General features: G+C 35.0%; 2 protein-coding genes across 2 annotated transcripts; one reads left to right on the top strand and one right to left on the bottom strand.

Moving 5' to 3' along the window:
- The first annotated feature begins 4,416 nt into the window (after positions 1-4,416).
- LOC106305261 (serine/threonine-protein phosphatase 2A 65 kDa regulatory subunit A alpha isoform-like) lies at positions 4,417-7,163 on the top strand. Its single transcript, XM_013741643.1, is given in 14 exon segments — positions 4,417-4,552; positions 4,555-4,808; positions 4,915-5,056; positions 5,059-5,097; positions 5,195-5,307; positions 5,400-5,482; positions 5,587-5,728; positions 5,817-5,897; positions 6,028-6,132; positions 6,209-6,391; positions 6,496-6,588; positions 6,681-6,820; positions 6,908-6,974; positions 7,047-7,163. Coding segments are annotated over 14 exon segments (1,695 nt in total).
- A 2,287-nt stretch (positions 7,164-9,450) lies between these two features.
- On the bottom strand, positions 9,451-11,270 carry LOC106301952 (protein ASPARTIC PROTEASE IN GUARD CELL 1-like). The gene has a single exon (XM_013738445.1). The coding sequence runs from the start codon at positions 10,988-10,990 to the stop codon at positions 9,533-9,535; it is 1,458 nt and encodes a 485-aa protein (XP_013593899.1). The 5' UTR covers positions 10,991-11,270; the 3' UTR covers positions 9,451-9,532.
- Positions 11,271-20,255: the final 8,985 nt, after the last annotated feature.

Genomic DNA, 20,255 nt, shown 5'->3' with positions numbered 1-20,255 from the left:
TCGTCGGAAGTTCGTCGGTATATTCCGACGAACTTCCGACGACTACAACAGTTACATTTTTTATCGGAATCTCGTCGAAAAGTCGTCGGAAAATTCCGACGAGTCGGAAATTCGTCGGAAGTTCGTCGGTATATTCCGACGAACTTCCGACGACTACAACAGTTACATTTTTTATCGGAATCTCGTCGAAAAGTCGTCGGAAAATTCCGACGAGTCGGAAATTCGTCGGAAGTTCGTCGGTATATTCCGACGAACTTCCGACGACTACAACAGTTACATTTTTTATCGGAATCTCGTCGAAAAGTCGTCGGAAAATTCCGACGAGTCGGAAATTCGTCGGAAGTTCGTCGGTATATTCCGACGAACTTCCGACGACTACAACAGTTACATTTTTTATCGGAATCTCGTCGAAAAGTCGTCGGAAAATTCCGACGAGTCGGAAATTCGTCGGAAGTTCGTCGGTATATTCCGACGAATTTCCGACGACTACAACGGTTACATTTTTTATCGGAATGTCGTCGAAAAGTCGTCGGAAAATTCCGACGAACCATGTTTCGTCGGAATTCCGTCGGAAATGGCCGACGGAATTCCGACGACTTCAAATTTTTGGATTTCGTTGGAAATTGGTCGGTAATCCGTCACAAACGTCCGACGACATTGATGTCCGTCGGAACCTCCGTCGGAATTCGGCGTGTTTTCTTGTAGTGACTTCATAAAAGTAGAAACTACATTCAAAAGAAAAGTAGCGATCTTTACAATTAGTAGAATTCGCATTCTCCATATTTAGAATTTTAATCATTTTTAGATTGTTTCTTCTAAAAAAAGTATATGGACTTGTTTATTCTGGAATTCGTTTTCTACTAACTCATTTTCGTATAAGATGAATTCTACTTTTAGTGTAACGTTATTTTAAAATTTTATTTATCAATTATATATGTTTGTGTATATAGGTGTTTTATTAATTGTTTATAATTTTAATATTTTTTTGGATTCATAAAACTATTTATTTCATTAAATTTCAGAAATGGAAAAGGTAAAATGGAGAATAAATGGACAAATATGGTTTTATACCATAAAGACAACTATGTTGTTTTTATGTTCCGTTTTGGCAAATTTCCCTATATATTTTAACATGTTTACCAAAAAAAAAAAAATTTCACATTTGAGACACTGCGGAACAATAATCATCTTCTTTCCTAAAGGTAATTTGATCTAAGCCTCACCGTAAACTGATGCTGATCATGTTCATGAGAATCATTTTGGCAGTTCCTCATCTCAGAAGTTCCTGCTGCCGTCATCAATCTGAAATTTTTTTAAAAAAATAACACTGAAATTGGGTCGAGACATAACTTTAAGTTTTGAGTTGACAATCACTATAGTTGGAAAACATGCACTGGTTTTCAACAAAGCCAGGCCGATACGAAAGATATCGAGCTTCCATGGCCTTCAGATCTTTGACACTTTCATGTTCACCATGAGCCTTCTAGATTTAACATGGAGAACCTATCAACTTTGACGATCGAACCGTCACGTAAATATGGGCGGTAGTGATTGAATCCATGATTCACCGAATTCTGAGAAGAGTTAACTCAAAACTTCTTCTTAAAAAATAGAAAAGACAGAGATGGAATATATCATGCGTTATAGAGTGAAGACGGCGATACCTTTTCATCTAGGAAAAGGAGGGTGGTTCTCATAAATTCGACGATTTCTTGATGTTAAGCGAATCCCAAAAGCTGAGGGGGCAACCAACATTGAATTAAGAAGTTCTACCAAGTCGGAGAGCTTCAAAGGTTGAGTGGGGAGGGCTGACTGAGCAACAACATCAGAGGAAGACAATCAAGATATTTTCGAAGGAAGCTTCTAGGTTTTGGCGAGAAGATAAATAAGAGAGATTGTTGGTGTAGCTTGATTCCATTCTCAATGCTCTCCTATTTATAGGGTTTGAGGTGTTTCTTCGGTTTTGATATGAAGCTTCGATTGTAAAGAAAGGTAGACAGAGAGTTTGTGGGAGTGAATGGTTTTAATGAAAACTTAAGATTCCATTGTATATGTTAAGAGAGAAACGTTGAACAGAGGGTAAGCAAGAGACGGAGAAAAAGAGATAGGGGAAGGTAGAACGTTGGCAGATGAAATAACTACTCCCTCTGTTAAACGGACATATACTTTTTAGTATATTTTCGCAAGTATTAAAAAAATACGTTAAACTACTATAAAAGCATTTCAAAAAAGAAATTCTATTTTAAAGTTTCTCAAACTCTATTTTAAAGTTTCTCAAACTCTATATTTGAAGTTTAAATGTGTTCTTCTCCAAAAGCAAAACTTCAAACTCAACTTCAAAACTATTTGTATTTTATAATATGGTCCTTATATTTGTCATAATCAATTTAAATTTATAAAACTTTTGTAAATAACAAGCACATATATAAACATATTACAACAATATTAATTAATAAAATATTATATTAAAATATAAAATTTTAAACAGAATAACTTAATTAATATTAAACTTCAAGCAAAATATCATATTATTCCAAAAAGTGATTCTCGAAATGCATATATGATCTACTAGTGCATTTCGAAGTAAAAATGACTCTCCTCATTTTTAGATTAAAGATAAAAATTGTTGAAATCAGGTGATATTAATATTTGTAAATACATTAGATTAGAACAAGAAAATAAAAGAGAAACATAAAATATTGCTAAAAGACTAAATTTTATCGATGATATTAATACTCTCGTGAATATATTCAATATGAACAAGAATAAACTTCAAGCAAAATATCATATTATTCCAAAAAGTGATTCTCGAAATGCATATATGATCTACTAGTGCATTTCGAAGTAAAAATGACTCTCCTCATTTTTAGATTAAAGATAAAAATTGTTGAAATCAGGTGATATTAATATTTGTAAATACATTAGATCATAACAAGAAAGTAAAAGAAAAACATAAAATATTGCTAAAAGACTAACTTTTTTCGATGATATTAATACTCGTGAATATATTTGATATGAACAAGAAAGAATTGTACGAAAAAGACATCAAAAACAACAACAACAACTATCTTCAGTTACACAAAAAAATTGGACAATATTTGAAAATTTGAAGGTTTCGGATCAAACTTCCCTAACTATCAGTGTTGTTGTAATATTTAAATTTGTGTAATAGTTACGTCTTCATATAATTCTTTTAATCTTTTTGTTAAGTTTTTTTATATATTATTGTTGTCTAAATCTAACTTAAAATATTTAAAATCTTATTTCAAAGTCACTTAAATTTTGTAAGCAAAACTTAAAATATTTATGAGATATAATTTTTATAAGGATTAAAACAATAAACAAGAAAATATTTATGAATCATAAATATGATGTGTAATTGTAGTGACCTAAATGCAAATAAAAATATGAAACTTCAAATTTGAAGTTTTGAAGTTCCTTTTTGGAGAGCAAAAACTTCAATGCATATTTGAAGTTATAGAGTGTCTTTTGGAGATGCTCTAATAAATGTATCGTTTTCTGTAATTTTCAATTTTTAATAACTTTTAACCAATAGTAATTCAATAAAATCAATTAATTTTTTTGAAGTTTACAATTTTTTCATAGAAAACACAAAAAATATATCTTTCTGAAACAAACTTTTTTTTCTAAAAAATCTATCATTCAAGCAGAGGGAGTAATTGTTCAAGTGGGACCCACCAAAAATAAATGTACCTGCTGGAGATCGTTCATATGATGCTTATGGGGCGATTTGTTCGAAGCCGACCAAACAAATGAGCATAGATCACATTTTAAAGTCCACTCGGCTAGAGAAAAAAATATTAAATGTGGGACCCATAGGCTTGCACAGCTTTAGGAGTCTCGAAACTGTGGCATTATAATATAGATAGATAGATTTGTTGAATGGATCATTTAGAGAGATGTTTAAAGCCCAATAAGCTACCGAAGGCCCAATCATATGTTCCCTTAGTTTTTATTATTATTTAACTAGTATTAATTTTCTTACTCTTTTGTCTTTTATTCTTCGTAAAAATCAAACACAGGAAATATATAATTTCCTCTCGCTCGCTCGCAACTCATCTTCTCTCCTCCTTCCTCTCGCTCGCACCTCTGAATCTGAAAGCAGCTCTCTCGTGAGACGCCTGGATCGGTAAGATTCAATCCACTTCCCTCCCTATTATGCATCATAAAGATCTCATCTTTACGCCTCCATTTCCGATTGGCCGTAGCTTTCGTTCCAGGATCTGTGAAGATTATCGGATTGATTTCAAGATCCAAAAGCCTCTCCCTTTACCTGATTCCATCGCTATTGATAAATTCACACTAGTCTCGATAAAGTAGCTTACTTTATCTTTTAAGGGAACAATTTTTAATTCTTCCTTATTGCAGTGACTTTGATAAGGTGTAATCAGGAGGATGGCCATGGTGGATGAACCTTTATATCCCATCGCTCTGCTCATTGACGAGCTTAAGAACGACGATATACAGCTTCGTTTGAACTCCATCTGTCGCCTATCTACAATAGCTCGTGCCCTTGGAAAGGAGCGCACGAGGAAGAGTTAATCTCCTTTCTGAGTGAGAACAGTGATGATGACGACGAGGTTCTCCTTGCAATGGCTGGGGAGCTCGTAGTTTTCATTCCTTTTGTTGGAGGGGTTGAGCATGCGCATGTGCTTCTCCCTCCTCTTGAATCTCTCTGCACTGTTGAAGAGACCTGTGTGAGAGAGAAAGCTGTGGACTCGCTTTGCAAGATCGGATCTGAGATGAGGGAAAGTGATCTTGTGGACTCCTTCGTCCCTCTTGTGAAGGTTAGACAGTGATAGTGAGAGAGAATATATATGTACTAATAAATTACGTCCTATGACCAATTCATTTAAGTAGTCAAGGCTAATTTGTTTTTTCTTTATATTGTAGAGACTTGCAGCTGGTGAATGGTTTGCAGCTAGAGTTTCCGCATGTGGTTTGTTTCATGTTGCGTACCAAGGGTGTACTGATGTGCTGAAGACAGAGTTACGGTCTATTTATAACCAGTTGTGCCAAGATGATATGCCTATGGTGCTGAGATCATGACAATGTTCGATGATCTTACTAAAGATGGTACTTAAACCTTTTCATAGCAGATACATATCTCTTTAGAAATGTTTGTTTCTTATCTGTGTTGGGTATATTGTTTAAATTGTAACCTTCATTTCAGAACAAGATTCTGTTAGACTATTGGCTATGGAAGGCTGTGCAGCTCTTGGAAAGTTACTGGAACCGCAGGATTGTGTTGCACGCGTTTTGTCTGTTATTGTTAATTTCTCTCGGGTGAAATTAAGCTTTGGTTTCACTTTTATTGCATTGATAGCTTTCATCGGTAAAAGGTTGCAGTCCTGATATTAGTGGCTGCTGTATGAGAGCATGATAAATCTTGGAGGGTGCGCTACATGGTTGCTAATCAGCTATATGAACTCTGTGAGGCAGTTGGTCCTGATTGCACCAAGTATGTGCCTTCTGACATTTCTTGTTTTATTGTTCTGGCTTTTCTTTCTCGTTAAACAATATTCTCTTATTATTTTGACACGAAAACTTTTTTTGTTGTTCTAGGACGGATTTGGTTCCAGCGTATGTGAGACTGCTACAGGACAATGAGGCTGAAGTGTGAATAGCAGCAGCGGGGAAAGTGACTAAGTTCTGTCAGCTTTTGAATCCAGAGCTTTCTATTCAGCACATCCTTCTTTGCGTGAAGGTACGTACATTCTCTCGGCTCTTACTTTTTCTTAATTCCATATAAAACAGGCATGAGTTGATGGCATTTCTTTGTTATTTTCTGGCATGATTTATCATCTGATTCTTCTCAACATGTCCGCTCTGCTCTAGCGTCAGTAATAATGGGAATGGCTCCTATCCTTGGAAAGGTATATGAACTGGAGATAGCCAACATCTCTGGATCTTGTGACTATTTTGGGTTTAATTTGCGCTAAAGGTTTTATCAACAATATAAGTTACACCAAATGGTAATATAACAGACTAAAATCTTTGATACAGGACTCAACCATTGAGCATCTGCTACCAATTTTTCTCTCCCTTTTGAAAGATGAATTTCCTGATGTACGCCTCAACATCATAAGCAAGCTAGACCAAGTCAACCAGGTTTGCTCCATATAAAATTTAGCTACTTACATTGCTTCTTTGTTTTAACTTGGTAACTTAATATCTGTTACGACAGGTTATTGGGATTGATCTGCTGTCACAATCCTTGTTGCCGGCGATTGTAGAGCTTGCCGAGGATCGGCACTGGAGAGTTCGTCTTGCTATAATTGAGTACGTTCCTCTATTGGCCAGCCAGTTAGGTATAGGGTTTTTCGATGACAAGCTCGGAGCCCTTTGCATGCAATGGTTACAAGACAAGGTTTATCTTAAATCCCTGATATCAGATCTTTTCTTTAATGGTAGCATAATATCTGATCTACTTGTGATTATGGATATTAACGTTGTTCTCGTCTCCTCCTTCAGGTCTACTCTATCCGTGAAGCTGGAGCAAACAACCTAAAGCGTCTTGCAGAGGAGTTTGGTTCTGAATGGGCAATGCAGCACCTAGTTCCCCAGGTTGTATTCTTTAGGTAGTTCCTACTAGAACCTTTCGTACCTATGGCTCTGATCTCAATCCTTGGTTTTTTTTTTTGCTTTCATGTAAACAGGTATTGGAGATGGTCAACAATCCGCACTACCTACACATGATGATGGCTCTGCGTGCAATATCACTCATGGCTCCTGTAACGGGATCAGAAATCACATGTTCTAAGTTTCTTCCCGTCGTAGTTGAGGCATCAAAAGACAGGTGAGATAGATAGAGATGACTTTGGCAAACTCCTTCAGAGAAAAGGTTATTTTCTAACGTGTTGTTGCACATATCTAACCTCTGCAGAATTCCAAACATCAAGTTCAATGTTGCAAAACTTCTGCAATCCCTCATCCCCATAGTCGACCAATCAGTAAGAATGAGAGATTGAAACATTACTCCAATGTTATATGCTGAACTGTAATGTTATTTGTTGTGTTTGTAGGTGGTGGACAAAACAATACGTCAGTGTTTGGTGGACCTGAGCGAGGACCCTGATGTTGATGTTCGTTATTTTGCAAACCAAGCGCTTCAGACCATTAACATTGCCACAGTGGCGTAATCCTAATTCTTTTCAAGCGTATTACTGATAGATCACCTTTAGTCTTGAATAACTTTTCGTTTATCAAGTTTCTTGTATTTGTGCTATTGCATTGGTTTGTTTTGTGTAAAACGCTATTTTGGCTGCTGGTTATGAACTGCATTTGATATATGTTAGTAAATCGTATTTCCTTTCTTACATCTTGTGTTCAAAGCCTTGTTTCCAGTATGTTCATCTTAGTTTACTCTGCTGCAAATATCACCCTATCGAGAATCTGACTTTGGACTGTGCTGCTGCTTAATTCTTAGAAATTTGGATGATTCATATGTTACTAAAATCAATTAATCATCGCTCCCTATATCCATAACTACTGTATGTAGCACTAGCACATCTGTGAAGTGGTTGTGTCCCTTGAACAGTCAGCTTTAACTACAGTTGTTTAGGGATAGATTGATAAGAGTCAAAGCTTGTGGCTGTTTGGTCTTCCGACTAGTTCTGTTTCTTTCTTTCGCTTGTCCAAGCTTTGTTCCTCTTCAATTAATTTGTGTTTAACTAAAAGGCAAAATCAGTAGATTATATTTGATAAATTTTGGTCAAACTAACGTCGACAACTTCTATTCATGACGAAGGAATCATCTACTGGCATGATATTCTACAGTTATATCTCTTCTTTTCCAAGAAACATGGCCTGATCAAGCAGTCGTCAACACTTCACGGGCTCTCGTGCTGCAACGTTGGAGACACGGTGGAGCCTCTTAGTGAAGAAATCAGCATCCCATCTCTGAATCAACAAAGGGTGCAAAACATATGTATATTGATGTCACTGCGCTCTCCACTACAACCATTCCAAGACCCACCTGAAAACCATATGGGATGCTGATTTTCTTCACTGAGAATGTTGTAGTGGAACTAAAACTACTAAAGAGAACTTTGTTACATATGATAGATTCATAGGTGGTCTAAGCAATGACCCTGAATCTTCTTTGCAGTGCAGTGCACACACTTGACACTTGTAATGATCAAACTCATAGAAAAGATACATGATCTGTCATTTTTGCAACTGACCCGTGATTTAAGACAAGATCTAATTTGAAAGGGCAAAGACTTTATGAAATGAAGTGCCGTAGAAAGCAAAACCCGGAAAGGGATTCTCAAATCCTAACTGATTTGCTTAATTTATGTTTATAGATTACAACTGTAAATGATTCTTTCCTTCGTACTATTATAAAAAAAAATCCTTATTTGGGTTTATTTCTCATAGAATTTCTATTTTTCTGCTCGTTTGTGTAATTTCTCATTGTATTCCATTAGACAAAAATTAGAATTAATTCTTTGGAATTGATTTTTGGTTAACTGTTAAAAGTATACTTTTTGCTTAAGTGAGGCAAATTTTATTGTAGCATGCAACTTTGAAAGTAAAAGAGTATTTTGTTATGAACAAAGGAGAAAGTAAAAGGTGGACAATAACTGGACATGACATAACTTTATTTTGCGCACCGGTTGACATCACAAAAGTGGAAAAGGTAATGATTGACCCGAATGGCTGCTACTTCATTCCTTGTAACGAATGGCTGCTACCTCTTCGCCGCCTGTCTCTATGTGCCATGTTCCTCTCTTTTTCTAGTTATGTAAATAAAATGATTTATTTTAAAAAAGATTACACATGTACATGAGGAAATCACTAATCATATACAGTAGTAATTTTCTTGACTTTTTGAACAAATAATTTGTTTAACTTCATCTCCTAACACTTGAGCAGCTAGTGTAAATATTAGTATCCTATAGTTATATACTACTGCTAGTATCCTATAGTTATATACTACTGCTAAGATCGAGCGGATGAGAGATTGCAATTCATATATGTTATTAGATAAAAACTAGATACTGTATTCACTAGCAATTAACACTTGAGCAGCTAGTGTAAATATTTTTTTTTTTTTTGGGTGTAAAAAAAGATGATATGGTCAATATAAGCCTCGAGCTAGTGTAAATATTACTCTGGAATAACTACATATCATCAAAAAAACAAAAAACAAAAACTACATATCATCATCATAATACGTAATCAAATCCATACCGATATCAATCAGGTCGTTGCTTCGTCGTGATTCGGAACTATCATAAAATTATTCTAACGAGAGAAATAAATAATTAGAAAAGGTGGCAATGGTTGACAAAAAAAAAAAAAAAAGCTGGCAATTAGAGAATTTTCAGTACTGTAGAAGATTAATTTTTAAATTAAGCAAAAACAAAACAAGGTTCCGAGTTGGTGGCTACGGCAAGCAGAAGCATCATCCGAACTGGAATGTCAGAGTTAAAACGTCACGACCAAGAATTTAATTCATTACACACCTCTTTGCAACAAGTACAAGAAAAAACATTAAATGCTACTAACATTTATTTGTCGAGAATCCAATGAGAGAATTCGCCAAATCGAAACCGACACGTGTCCCTTGCTGCTGCACGTTTCCGATGATCGCAAGCGAACTCGCCGTCGGCGCAAACGCAAGACAGAAAGTCCCCACCGAGTCAACCGGAATCATGTAATTCTTCGCCGGCAACGCCAACATGTTCCCGCCGGGAAAATGAAAAGCCACCGTGGGGACCTCAATCGTCGTCTTGGCCGCAAGATTGTAACACGTGTCGAACATCGCAACTCCGGCGGCTTTCTCCAAGTCCGTCGTCCCTTTCACGAACGAGTCTCTGAGCGAGTCGTAGATTCCCGTCTGGAGCCGAGTCACGGCGGTTCCCGAGTCAATAATGATCCCTCCGCCTCCCGACTCGTCCACCTCGAAAGAAGAGCTCGGAATCTGAAGCATCTCGCCGCCGACGCTTATCCCGGTGAGTCCAAGGTAGTAGAACGTGTCGAGCTGGTGGTTACGTAGCAGCGGAGCCACGACGGCGTCGGGAGATATATCCGACCCGAACTCGACGGTGGAAACCGAGTCCGAGTCGCGGTCGACGAGGCAGTAAGAGAACGACGTCGTGTTGAGCTGCGACGGCAGAGCGAGCAAACCGCCGCCGAGACCGAGCAAACCGGCGGCGCCAACGAACAGTCCTTGGTTGCTGTGTCCACACCCAACCGCGACGTTATCGACGGAAGCTGAGCCGATGGTGAGCGTCTCGGTGGCGAAATCGCCGACGGTGTAAGAGCCGTCTCCGTAAGAAACTTCGTAGAGACACGTGGCGTTCCTGCATTCGGAGACTTCGAGGGCCTTGCACTGTGGAGTGTCGCAAGAGAGTGGAGAGTAAGAAGAGGAAGACGACGGCTCGAAGATGGGCTCGGTCTGGTGGTAACAGTCGGCGCAAGGGGCGCATTGTAGCCAGTTAACGTCGCTTCCGGTATCGAGCACCATGTAGACCTCACGCGCCGGATTTCCGATACCGACGCGTGTGAAATACTCGCCGCTTCCTTGAGTCGTGCCGGAGATCAAAGGAGCTTCGATCTCTTGCTGTTCCGTGGTGTACATTGTGGTAATAACGGGCTTGAGATCTGCTTTGGATATGTTGTTAGTGGCTAGATCTAAACGAGCCATGAGGGATTTGACTCGGGCTGAGTCACGGTCGAGTCTAGCTAGCGTGAGAGACTTGTAGTCTGGGTGCTCATTTCCTCGGACGGAGGCTCGTGAATGAAGTTGTAAGCTAAATGAAGAGGATGGAGAGTGTATCTGTTCGTCTTGCTGGTTCAGCTGAAACGACGACGCATCCTTGGTTTTGCGTATGCAGTCAATCACATCAAGAATCGTTGAAGTAGTTACAGAGATCTTTGGCAAGATTCTGGAAGTAACCAAGGAATGCGAAGCGAGGAAGAAGACGAAGAGAAGAAAGCAGCGGTGAGAACAACACATTTTTAGTTCCCGACCGTTAGATGGACCAAGAGTGAGAGATCTTCTCTTACTTATCGAAGAGAGAGAGAGAGGACAAGACAAAAGTGAGTTTTGTGGTGGGGAAGGGAAGAAAGTGAGACAAAAGTGAGTTTTGTGGTGTTTTGCAGCTTCCAAGGAGATTTATATACGAGCAATCTTTGGAAGAAACAAGAAGATATATAAATGGTTAAAGGGGAAGAGGTTTCTTCATCGTCTTTAGGTGTAAAGATTAATTATAACTTCGTTTTATGATCTCAATGGGGTTAGTGTGGCGATTATTAGTAATATCTACTCCCTCCGTTCCTAAAAAAATAAACTTTTTAGTATTTTCACATATATTAAGAAAACATATTAAACTACCATAATAAATGTATCGTTTTCTGTAATTTTCAATTTTTAATAAATTTTAACTAATAGTAATTCAATAAAATCAATTAATTTTTTTGAAATTTACAATTTTTTCATAGAAAACACAAAAAATACATCTTTTTGAACAAAATTTTTTTCTAAAAAGTCTTTAAGAAACTGAGGGAGTATCTTGTTTAGAATCTCATGATTCTCACTTTTTCATCTTCGTCCTTATTTAAGTGTTTTTGACAACGAGCTTAGCTTTTTGCTAGTGACTTTCAAGTAATTGACAGCTCATCCATTTCGTATTCTATTACCCAAGCAAATACATAATAAAACTATATGGTATTAAACAATGTAACTAAGCAAAGTAAAAAGCTTTATATAATACACACTTGCGCGATAATGCATACATATTACAAAATGGAGCAACTCTTAAACAGTTGTCTCTATTCATGGCCGCGGAGGCTAACTATCTCGGTGATTGTTTTAGATTTCCATCATTCAAAATAATGATATCCTGATTATTGTGCCGGTAGCGGGAAAACTACTCCTAAGATGTTTGATATCTGATGATTATTCTCTTCGAACATTAAGTGAATGTACCAAGATAGTTGAAGTTGATCGATCATATGTTTGTTTATTTATACCGAGTTGCCACGGTTCCTATTTGGGTTCTGTCGGGAAGGAAAGATGGTACGGATAACACAGTCGAGGCGTATTGCTGCTGCGCACTATTGCTAAAAGGGGGCCTGAGGAATATGATGTTCAGCTATCCCATTAGGTTTGATGGTTCTACTTTTAGAGGTTAAAATAAAAATACAAGTTCAAAACTTCAACTATCCATAGAGAGATTTACAAGCAGAGTTAGAATCTAAGTCTGTCGCAATCAAGATATCTCCCATGGAACAAGACAAATTTCTACAATGAACAAAGAACAATCATAACCAAAGCGATCCTGGGAGAGATTAACAATCAGAATCGCAATCAAGCTATATCCCATGGCGCGAGACAGATATTTACAATGAACAAAGAACAATCAGAGTCAAATTAAGTAAGAATCAAAAAGATAGTAGGATCTAGTGATCAACATCGAGATCTAAGTCAAAATCGAACGATCCATGGAGAGATAGACAATCAAAATTACAAGCAAAATCAGAATCTAAGTCTGTCGCATTCAAGCTATCTCCCATGGTGCGAGAGAGATACAATGAACCATCAGAATCAAACTAAGCAAGAATCGAAACGATAGTAGGATCTAGCGATCTACCTCAAGGTTGGGATCCATTGCTGGAGAAATGAATTTGAATTTCAACTTAGCGGGGACAGTGTTCTTCGTCACACTTGCAAGAGAAGGAAAGGATTACTGGTTGTTTCCCTTATATAGAAGGGCCTCAGAGTTCAAAGCCCAACAGTCTAAACCTCATAGGGACCATGCTTTATCTCGGCCCAAAAAATTAGACACATGAAAGACTCGGCCTAATAATAAGTTGCTAGATGATAACCCGCCAGAGTTTTTATAATAATAATGTTTGTTTATTAAATAATTTTAACATTTTGCAACACTACAATCTTTATCGATTATAAAATGACGAATACAAATATTGGTCTCTTAAATATATTATCGTTGTTGAAGAGTTAACGTTTTACATCTCATTTTAATTATTTTTAAAACTTCATATGCACACAAAAAATTAAGTTTTGCGGCTGACACAAATCACCAAAACCAAATATGCAACATCGATTGTATAACGACGAAAAGGGATTAGTTTTTCTGCTCTCGATTTGTTTACTATTGACTCTCCATAAGTGAATTTATCTTTTACCTCTATAAAATTGTGCTTTCATTCTCGTCTTTGTTTTATTAATATGAGTTAAGTTTTTTTTTTAACTTCTTCTATGAATTCAGTGAATTAAATAAGTGTCAATTTAAAAAATGAACATTTGTATTTATCTTTTACCTCTATAAAATTGTGCTTTCATTCTCGTCTTTGTTTTATTAATATGAGTTAAGTTTTTTTTTTAACTTCTTCTATGAATTCAGTGAATTAAATAAGTGTCAATTTAAAAAATGAACATTTGTAAAAATTAGTTTCACTCCGGATACATATCTAAGAATCAAAATTTTGAAAAAAAATCACCGGCAAACTATATTAACATATTAGTCTTCAAATCTAATATATCAAGCTGTTATAGAATATATAAGTGCAGACTCGAAATATAAATGTCTGCCTAGTATATATTCACCAGCTCGGTCTAAAAATCATCTAATTCTAGAACAACAAAACAAATTACTTATTTCACTAGTTCGGGTAATATTTGAATCTAAACGGGTAATATCCGAACATAACCAAACATAAGTATACTTAACCCTATATTTCTAGTTTACTTCTCTCATTTTATTCAAAATATTTATATTAATGATGCTTATTGCTCAAAATTAGATAATATACATATAATTATGGACAAAATTATTTGCTACTCACTTAAATATATATATATATATATCAAGCTCTTGTTTCTTGCATTAACAAAAGTTACATCTAAAATTTCAAAACAACAACTAAATTCGTATCTTTCTTTTTTAAAGTTTTATCTTCAAACCTATTAATAGTTTAATTTTTAAAAAATTAGAAAACCAGTTAAAATATATTTTAAAATATATTTTAAATACAAAAATCTTAAACAATGAATCATTTATTTATTTTTTATTCAAAATTTAAATATCCGAACCGGCCCAAAATATCCAAACCGAACATAAAATACCCGAACCCGGCTCGAAGTGTAGAAATAGCCGAACATAAAATACCCGAACCCGGCTCGAAGGGTAGAAATATCCGAACTGCCACTCACTTAAATATATATATCAAGCTCTTGTTTCTTGCATTAACAAAAGTTGCATCTAAAATTTCAAAACAACAACTAAATTAGTGTCTTTCTATTTTTAAAGTTTTATCTCCAAACCTATTAGTAGTTTAGTTTTTAAAAAATTATAAAACCAGTTAAAATATATTTTTTAAATACAAAAAACTTAAACAATGAATCATTCATTTATTTTTTATTCAAAATTTAAATATCCTAACCGGCCCAAAATATCCAAACCCGAACATAAAATACCCGAACCCGGCTCGAAGTGTAGAAATATCCGAACTGCTACTCACTTAAATATATCAAGCTCTTGTTTCTTGCATTAATAAAAGTTGCATCTAAAATTTCAAAACAACAACTAAATTAGTGTTTTTCTATTTTTAAAGTTGTATCTCCAAACCAATTAATAGATTAATTTAAAAAAAATAGAAACCCAGTTAAAATATATTTTAAATACAAAAAACTTAAAAAATGAATCATTTATTTATTTTTTCCTTAAAATTTAAATATCCGAACCCGGCCCAAAACATCCAAACCCGAACATAAAATATCCGAACCCGGCTCGAAATGTAGAAATATCTGAACGGGTTTTATACCTTTATACTAAAATATCCGATACAAATCCGAACGTGTATCCGAACGCCCACCCCTACGATATATGATCATCATTTGTATCTTGCTTGAACAAAAAAAAAGTTAAACAATTGATCACAAAATTTTCAATGTGGGACTTTTACAATTTTTAGTAATTTATAGTGTTTTAAATAATTCAAAATATAACATATATGAAAAAAAAATCTAATTTTTTTTATTATATACTTAAAGTGATTGTTTAATTTTTTTTAATAGCATAAAATTAAACAAAAAAGAGAGAGGTTAGAAAAATTGTTATCAAATATGTATTATTCATAATCATTAATTGTCATATATATGTTAACCATATTAGGTAATTCCGTAACTTTTATTTAAGGAAAAAATATTCTTTTGTACACTACTAATTAATTTAATAGTTAGTTTAATAAAAAACATAGTATATGTTTATATGGACCAACATATTTTTCTAACAATTCTAAGAATCATTCTCGTGATGACATGTGACAACGAAAATATGTTGCTCCAGGATTAATATATAGGGGATACGAAGAGACTAGATGATAACCCGCGCGCATGCGCGGGGTGAGTTTTTTTATACTAAGGTTTGTTCATTAAATAGTTTTAACATTTTGCAACACTACAATCTTTATCGATTATAAAATGATGAATATAAATGTTGGTCTCTTAAATGTACATCATTGTTGAAGAGTTAACGTATTACAACTCATTTTAATTATTTCTAAGACTTCATATGCACAAAAATAAATTAAGTTTTACGGCTGACACAAATCACAAAAACCAGATAGGCAACATTGATTGTAAAATGACGAAAGGGGATTAGGTTTACTGCTCTCGATTTTTTTACTATTGACTCTCCATAAGTGATTTCATTTTCTACATCTATAAAATTTTGTTTTCGTTCTCGTTTTTGTTTCACTGATATGAGTTTTGTTTATTTGTTTAACTTCTTCTATGAATTCAGTGAATTACCTAAGTGTTCATTTAAAAAGATGGACATATGTAAAAATTAGTTCTACTCCAGATACATATCTAAGAATCAATTTTTTGAAGAAAATCACCAGCAAACTCTATTCATAGGTTAGTGTTCAAATCTGATATATCAAGCTGCCGTAGAATATAAGTGCAGACTCGAATATAAATGTCTGTCTTATATCAATTCACCAGTTCGATTTAAAAATCATTTAACATTTGTATATTTGCTGTAACAAAAATTTAAACCGTTAATCACAAAACTTTTAATGTGTGATTTATCAATACAAATTTTAAAATTAAAATATTAAGATCTCAATAAATTTTCAATGCAAATTTTGAAATTAACATATTTTTATATAGTATATAATTTAATTTAAATAATATTAATATATATAGCAAGAGGAATACAAGGAGATATATGTTGTACACGATGTAGAGATCAGGAGAAATCAATTAACCATGTGTTCTTTGAATGTCCTCTAGCACGACAAGTGTGTGCGCTATCTACGATACCATCGAACCCAGATATCTTTCCTATGAGCTCCTTCTTCGCCAATATGGATCATCTCTTTTGGAGAGTTAATCCAAAAATGGATGATCATCAGTTCACATGGATATTATGGCATATATGGAAAGGTCGGAATAACAAAGTATTTAGAAATATTGATATTGATCCGAGGGAAACCCTCAAAATAGCAGAATTGGAATCAACATTTTGGGCTGAGGCCCATGTATTAAGGAATCAGCTGGTGGTACAGGAAGTACAGAGCAACCCCATTCAAGCGAACTCAGGAAGATGGTGTTTTATAGATGGCTCGTGGAAAGATAAGGATCTTTTTTCAGGGCAAGGCTGGTTTAGTACTTTACCGGGTTTTGATGGTTTGTTAGGGGCAAGAAATGTACGGTCATGTCTATCACCTCTGCATTCGAAGGTGGAGGCATTGATATGGGCAATGGAATGTATGAGGAATTTAAGACAGTTTCAGGTTATGTTTGCAACAGATTGTTCTCAATTGGTGAAGATGGTTTCGGAACCGGAAGAATGGCCAGTATTTGGAACCTATATGGAAGACATCAAGCTTTTAAGAAGAAGCTTTCTCAACTCAGAAATCGTTCATGTACCCAGGACGGCGAACCTAATGGCGGATAGCTTAGCACGCAGTGCCCGGCAACAATCGTCTTTCGTTGTACACATGGATGCAGAGTTACCAATTTGGTTTACAGAGTCTACATGAGTCTGTGATTGTTTGTAGTAAAAAATATATATATATATATATATATATATATATATATAATATGAATATCTATTAATGAGTTGAATAAAAAAAAGTTAAACCATTGATCACAAATTGTTTTTAATGTGGGACTTTTACGATTTTGTAATTTATATATAGTCGTTTTAAAAAAGTTTAAAATATAACATATAAGAAAAAATATTTTTTTTTATTATATGCTTAATGTGATTGTTTAATTTGTTTTAATAATATAAAATTAAACAAAAAGAGAGAGGATACAAAAATTATTATCAAATATGTATTATTCATAATCAATAATTGTCATATACTCCCTCCATTTCATAATACTTGACGTTTTGCCTTAGTGCACAAAGATTGAGAAAGTTAGATTTAAGAAAAAAGCATTTTTAAAGATATAGTTTTTAAATCATTTAACCAATTATAAAAAGACGGTAAAATCTAATTGGTTGAACAGTTTCCAATAAAGTTAAAGTTAACCTTAAACCTCAAAACTTCATGTAAATTGAAACAAAATACTTCTTCTTAAACATCATCTATATTGAAACGAAGGGAGTATATGTTAATCATATTAAGTAATTCTGTAACTTTTCTTTAATGAAAGAATTGAGAATATTCTTCTGTATACTATTAATCAGTTTGATAGTTAATTTAATAAAAAGTATAATATATATTTATATGCACCAACTTATTTTTTTAATGATTCTAAGAACATGTGGATACGAAAACATGTCTTAATGTTGCAGGAGTAATATATAGGTTATATCTTTTTCGTCACAGAAGCTGATAGCTTCTTCCTCTTGTAGTCATTTGCAGCAATGGCTTCCTCACTCTCTGCATTACCTCTCGCTGATCCAAATTGACGCAAAAGGTCTTTCCTTTCGCACTCTTCGTCTTCGCAATTCCTTCTGAGAACAAGAGCCGCCGCAAAAGAAGTTCACTTCAACCGTGATGGGCTCTGTCACCAAGAAGCTTCAGGTTTTCTTTACTGTTTTGTGAGTTATATATCTAGAACTTTGTTTTTTCTTATGGGGGAGGGAATGGTGGTGAAGTTTGATGCAGGCAGGTGCAGATATGGTAGCAAACGGTCGAAATGTCGTGTTGCAGAACAAGTACGGACCTCCCAAGATCGTCAATGACGGTGAAACCGTTCTTAAAGAGGTTCCTTTTGTTTTCTGTCTTTTTATAGCCAGCCACACGCGCTTCTTCTGATGCTTGATGAAACGCCAAATCCATTATTCAGCTTTTCTTGTGTAGTGTAGATAGAGTTGGAGGATCCTTTGGAGAATGTTGTATCAGTTAATTTGGGATCCACAAACCCGTCAATTTGGGATCCAATTCGGGATTTTCCTTGAGGGATATTGGTAAGGAATTGGAATGTAATAATATCGATTCATAATGGATTCATATCGATACAGAAGAAAAGGTTCTCTATCGATTCAACAAGTGCTGTACTTATGGGAAAGCGATAGAGAAAGAGAAAAAAAAAACGAAGATTTCACATAGTGATTTTTTTTTGATCAAAAAAAAATATGATTGAATTTATTTCGTACCCTTCGCTCAATGAGAACATGGGTCAGATTCTATAGGATCAAACCTATGGGACTTAAGAATGATGGAAGAAAATAAAATCAAAAAAGAAATCAAATAAAGAAAAGAGAGGAAAAATAAAGAAATAATAAGTAAATAAAAATGAAGTAGAAGAACCCGGATTACAAATGAACAAATTCAAACTTGAAAAAGTCTCTTTCTGATTCTCGAAGAATGAGGGGCAAAGAGATTGATCGAGAAAGATCTCTTGTTCTTATTATAAGATCGTGTGATTGGACCCGCAGATGTTTGGTAAAAAGAATAATCTTATCCTTTGAGAATAATCAAAAATAGAAAGTGTTCAATTGGAACATGAAAACGTGACCGAGTTTATCCTAGTTACTCTTCGGGACGGAGGAGATTCGCGAACGAGGAAAGGGACCCAATGACTTCGAAAGAATTGAACCAGGAGCCGTATGAGGTGAAAATCTCATGTCCGGTTCTGTAGAGTGGCAGTAAGGGTGACTTATCTGTCAACTTTTCCACTATCACCCCCAAAAAACCAAACTCTGCCTTACGTAAAGTTGCCAGAGTACGATTAACCTCGGGATTTGAAATCACTGCCAATACCAGGTATATAAGCAGTGATTTCAAATCCCGAGGTTAATCGTACTCTGGCAACTTTACGTAAGGCAGAGTTTGGTTTTTTGGGGGAGATAGTGGAAAAGTTGACAGATAAGTCACCCTTACTGCCACTCTACAGAACCGGACATGAGATTTTCACCTCATACGGCTCCTCGTTCAATTCTTTCGAAGTCATTGGGTCCCTTTCCTCGTTCGCGAATCTCCTCCGTCCCGAAGAGTAACTAGGATAAACTCGGTCACGTTTTCATGTTCCAATTGAACACTTTCTATTTTTGATTATTCTCAAAGGATAAGATTATTCTTTTTACCAAACATCTGCGGGTCCAATCACACGATCTTATAATAAGAACAAGAGATCTTTCTCGATCAATCTCTTTGCCCCTCATTCTTCGAGAATCAGAAAGAGACTTTTTCAAGTTTGAATTTGTTCATTTGTAATCTGGGTTCTTCTACTTCATTTTTATTTACTTATTATTTCTTTATTTGATTTCTTTTTTTATTTTATTCCCTTCCATCATTCTTAAGTCCCATAGGTTTGATCCTATAGAATCTGACCCATGTTCTCATTGAGCGAAGGGTACGAAATAAATTCAATCATATTTTTTTTTGATCAAAAAAAAATCACTATGTGAAATCTTCGTTTTTTTTTTCTCTTTCTCTATCGCTTTCCCAATTGTAATAGAATATTTCTTAGTCAAAAAATTAAAATTTGTAATATAATATTTTAGGAATCGTGAAAATATTGTGTACAATTGTAAACTGATCTGCTTTTTGGAATCATTTTTTAAAAATTTATCAAAAAAAAGCTAACAGAAAATTAGTTAAATATTGGATATTCCATTCCCACATTAAATCATTGAAATGAGAAAAAGAGCATCTGCATCATTTGTCTTGCAATCTTTTTTCTCCTCTACACATCCTTCAGTCTCTCTCTCTCTCTCTCTCTCCTCTATCTATCCATCTTCTCTCTCCTTCTGATATCTCTTTTAGCTATCGTTGATCTCTCTCTCTCTCTC

Source organism: Brassica oleracea, chromosome C7, assembly GCF_000695525.1.
Source record: "Brassica oleracea var. oleracea cultivar TO1000 chromosome C7, BOL, whole genome shotgun sequence".
Lineage (NCBI taxonomy): Eukaryota > Viridiplantae > Streptophyta > Magnoliopsida > Brassicales > Brassicaceae > Brassica > Brassica oleracea.
The sequence above is the reverse complement of the archived record's forward strand: the minus strand, read 5'-3'. Positions and strand labels throughout refer to the sequence as shown.